The 3,706-nt window shown below is 45.4% G+C and overlaps 1 protein-coding gene across 1 annotated transcript in view; it reads right to left on the reverse strand.

Annotated features, from left to right (window-relative positions):
- The window catches only part of LOC144486867 (proteinase-activated receptor 4-like), a 22,810-nt gene continuing 19,104 nt past the window's right edge, over positions 1-3,706 (reverse strand). Inside the window, exon 3 of the mRNA XM_078204889.1 lies at positions 1-18. Within this exon, the coding sequence (XP_078061015.1) occupies positions 1-18 (18 nt within the window). The remainder of the gene's footprint in view (positions 19-3,706) is intronic.

Raw genomic sequence — 3,706 nt, forward strand, 5'->3', positions numbered from 1 at the left:
TTACAAGTTAACCAGTTTCTGGAAATTTCCAAAATGGATTACAATTAAGACATGCCAAAGTCACTCTGTGAAGTTGTATGAATTAAGGAATAGCATGATGGGGAAATTGGTCAGCTATTTGGTACAATATAAGCAAGGCCGACTCTGCATAACTTTAAGACTGTGTGAGTAAATAAAACAAGATAAGGTCAGGGATGAAGGAGTCACCGACCTCCTTCTGTTCCATCAAAGGACAAGATAAGGGTATGAATAATGAGACAAAGAGTTCTAGGAGGTCAGCAAGTTATGACATGATTAATGACATTGCTTATGATTCTATTACTAACCGAATTCCTGAATATGCTCTGGTCACGCAAACTGATAATGATTATGTATAAATACTGAACTGATTCTTTATGTAATTGCGGACTTGAGGAGGAATTAGCAAGTTGTACCAACTGCTCTCTGAACTCAAGTTTCAGCCAAATACTGCATGCAGTCTTTCGTAAATAAAGACAAAGTTATTTAGTCGAAACGAAGTTTGTTGAGTCTTTCTATCACAGTCAAGAAGCAGGAAAGTTTCCACTTCAACAACTCCCTATGGAACTTTACTCCCACTGATGTCAAGAACTAGCTCAAGGATTTACTGAACGTGCAGCAAACCTCAGCATCTGAATTTCCATAAAGTTATCCTTCAAACAAAGACAGGATGAGTGTGTGTCTGTGTATGCCTGGATATAGATGCATGTATATATATGTGTGCGCATCTGTGTGTGTGTGTGTGTGTGTCTGTGTGTGTGTGTGTATGTGTGTGTGCGTGTGTATGTCTGTGTGTGTGTGTGCCTGGAGTATCAAGGGCTTTATAGCGGAGCATTTAGAAAGCAGTGGCAGGATCAGACAGAGTCAGCATGGATTTATGAAGGGGAAATCATGCTTGACAAATCTGTTGGAATTCTTTGAAGATGTAACTAGTAGAGTTGATAAGGGAGAACCAGTAGATGTAGTATATTTGGACTTTCAGAAAACTTTTGACAAAGTCCCGCACAAGAGATTATCGTGCAAGATTAAAGCGCATGGGATTGGGGGAAGTGTATTGAGATGGATAGAAAACTGGTTGGCAGAGAGGAAACAAAGAGTAGGAATTAATGGGTGCTTTTCAAATTGGCAGGCAGTAACTAGTGGGGTGCCACAGGGATCGGTGCTGGGACCTCAGCTATTCACAATATATATTAATGATTTGGATGAGGGAACAAAATGTAACATCTCAAAGTTTGGAGATGAAACCAAGTTGGGTGGGAGGGTGAACTGTGACGAGGATGCAGAGATCCTTCAGAATGATCTGGACAGGTGCAGTATAATTTGGATAAATGTGAGGTTATTCACTTTGGAAGCAAAAACAAGAAGGCAGATTACTACCTGAATAGCTGTAAATTGGGAGAGGGGAGTGTGCAGTGGGACCTGGGTGTCCTTGTGCACCAGTCACTGAAGGTAAGCATGCAGGTGCAGCAGGCGGTAAAGAAGGCAAATGGTATGTTAGCCTTCGTTGCGAGAGGTTTCGAGTACAGGAGCAGGGAAGTGTTGTTGCAATTATACAGGGCCTTGGTGAGGCCACACCGAGAGGACTGTGTGCAGTTTTGGTCTCCTTTTCTGAGCAAGGATGTTCTTGCTCTCGAGGGAGTGCAGCGAAGGTTTACCAGGCTGATTTCGGGGATGGCGGGACTGATGTATGAGGAGAGATGGACTAGGTTAGGATTGTTTTCACTGGAGTTCAGATGAATGAGGGGGGATCTCATAGAGACCTATAAAATTCTAACAGGTCTAGACAGGGTAGATGCAGGGAGGATGTTCCCAATGGTGGGGGAGTCCAGAACCAGGGGTCACAGTCTGAGGATTCATGATAGACCATTTAGGACGGAGGTGAGGAGACATTTCTTCACCCAGAGAGTGGTGAGCCTGAGGAATTCATTACCACAGGAAGTAGTTGATGCCAAAACATTGAATGTATTCAAGAGGCGGCTGGACATAGCACTTGGGGTGAATGGGATCAAAGGTTATGGGGAGAAAGCAGGATTAGGCTATTGAGTTGGACAATGGTGGAGCAGGCTTGAAGGGCCAAATGGCCTCCTCCTGCTCCCATCTTCTGTAATTCTGTGTGTGTGTCTGTGTGTGTATATGCGTCTGTGTGTCTGTGTGTGTCTGTATGAGTGTGTGTCTGTGAGTGAGTGTCTCTTGATTACGTGCGCAGCAGCAATGGCAGGAACATTGATGCTGCACCCATAGATGGTTCCCTTTTGTCTAAACTCGGGAAAGTTCAATTTCTTTGCAATCAGCGTGTGAATGGTTAAAGGCAGATATTGAATTAATATCTTCACCGTTCTAAATGACAGAAGCACTGCTGCAATCAAATGATTAATAGGAAGGAAAGCCCCAGTCCTGACATGTATCCTCTCGGAGTGAAATGCTCTCAAACCCCTCGGGACAGGGGGCAATTAGGGATTGGCAATAAATGCTGCTGCAGCAAGGACCCCACATCCCAGGAAAGAATAAAAATTAAGTTTCATTGTGAATAAAATAGTTAGAATTTCAGAAGGATTTAAAATCAATCAGGAGTGCAGTCAGAAGGTGATGTAACCGTTGCCAAGGGATTATTAGAGAGACAGGATTTAGTTGAATGTTTAGCTGACTGGTAAACACAGACTGACTGCCAGTCACCGGAGAGCCTCCGATCCATCATCCACCTCCACCAGTCCATACATGTCAAATTTCACTATCTCTCTGTTCCCTGGCCAGGTTAACTGGCTGCAGAGCAAGGAGCTTTGTGCTACTGTGAAAAATGGGCTGAATGGACTTGGTCAGTGCTGTAATAATGCTAAAACCCAAATCCTCCTCCCTCCCCTCCCTTTGACAAAGCCTCACGCATTGGAGACCCGCACCCAGTCTGCTCAGAATTTACACTATATTCAAATCCATTTTAATCACATTTCTAGTTTGAATAAAGTATATTTTATTCATCGATCCGTCTTATTTACAGAGAGTCAAGCTCAGGGTCAGGACATTGGATCAGAAATGATCATCTTCCATTACAGTCTGACATTGAATAACATTAGATTCCGTTACAAAATGAACAAATTAAACATTAAGACAAAGTTTGATTTTCTGCGGTGAGATTCACTGAACTGTCAGAATCTGTGGGCCCTGTTTTACCATTTTAATTCTAAGCTCTGGGCGGACTTGAATCTGGGAGTGTTTCAGATCCGACTTTTAGTCCCGTTCTCAGACACCCCAATACGCACTCTGCCTGAAAAAATATCAGTGATTCCGAATCGCGCTGCACAAGCCTGTGGGCGGGGCTTAACGTGCCCGAAATCCTGCAGCTCCGATCGGCGCCTCCAACTGCGCACGCGCAGAAAAAAAATGATAAAACGCGGCTCCCCTGCCACATCGCTCCCGGGTCGGATAATACCTCCCACTGACCCCCACAGACATTGCCCCACCCTCACAACATTACTGACCCCCTTACCCTCCCCCCCACCCCCACCACCCAGACCAATCGCAGTGCCCTTCCCCCACATCGATCTCAGGCAGAGTGGCAGCAGACCCCCCCTCCCCCTCCCCTCCACACCCCCCCCCCCCCCCCACCCCCCCCCCCCCCCCGATCTCAAGCAGAGAGCCATCGGATGCTCGGCACTTAGCTCCTCACTAACTGGAGCGTCCGAATCGGATTTTT

The sequence above is a fragment of the Mustelus asterias genome, unplaced genomic scaffold (assembly GCF_964213995.1).
Source record: "Mustelus asterias unplaced genomic scaffold, sMusAst1.hap1.1 HAP1_SCAFFOLD_495, whole genome shotgun sequence".
NCBI classification, from domain to species: Eukaryota; Metazoa; Chordata; class Chondrichthyes; order Carcharhiniformes; family Triakidae; genus Mustelus; species Mustelus asterias.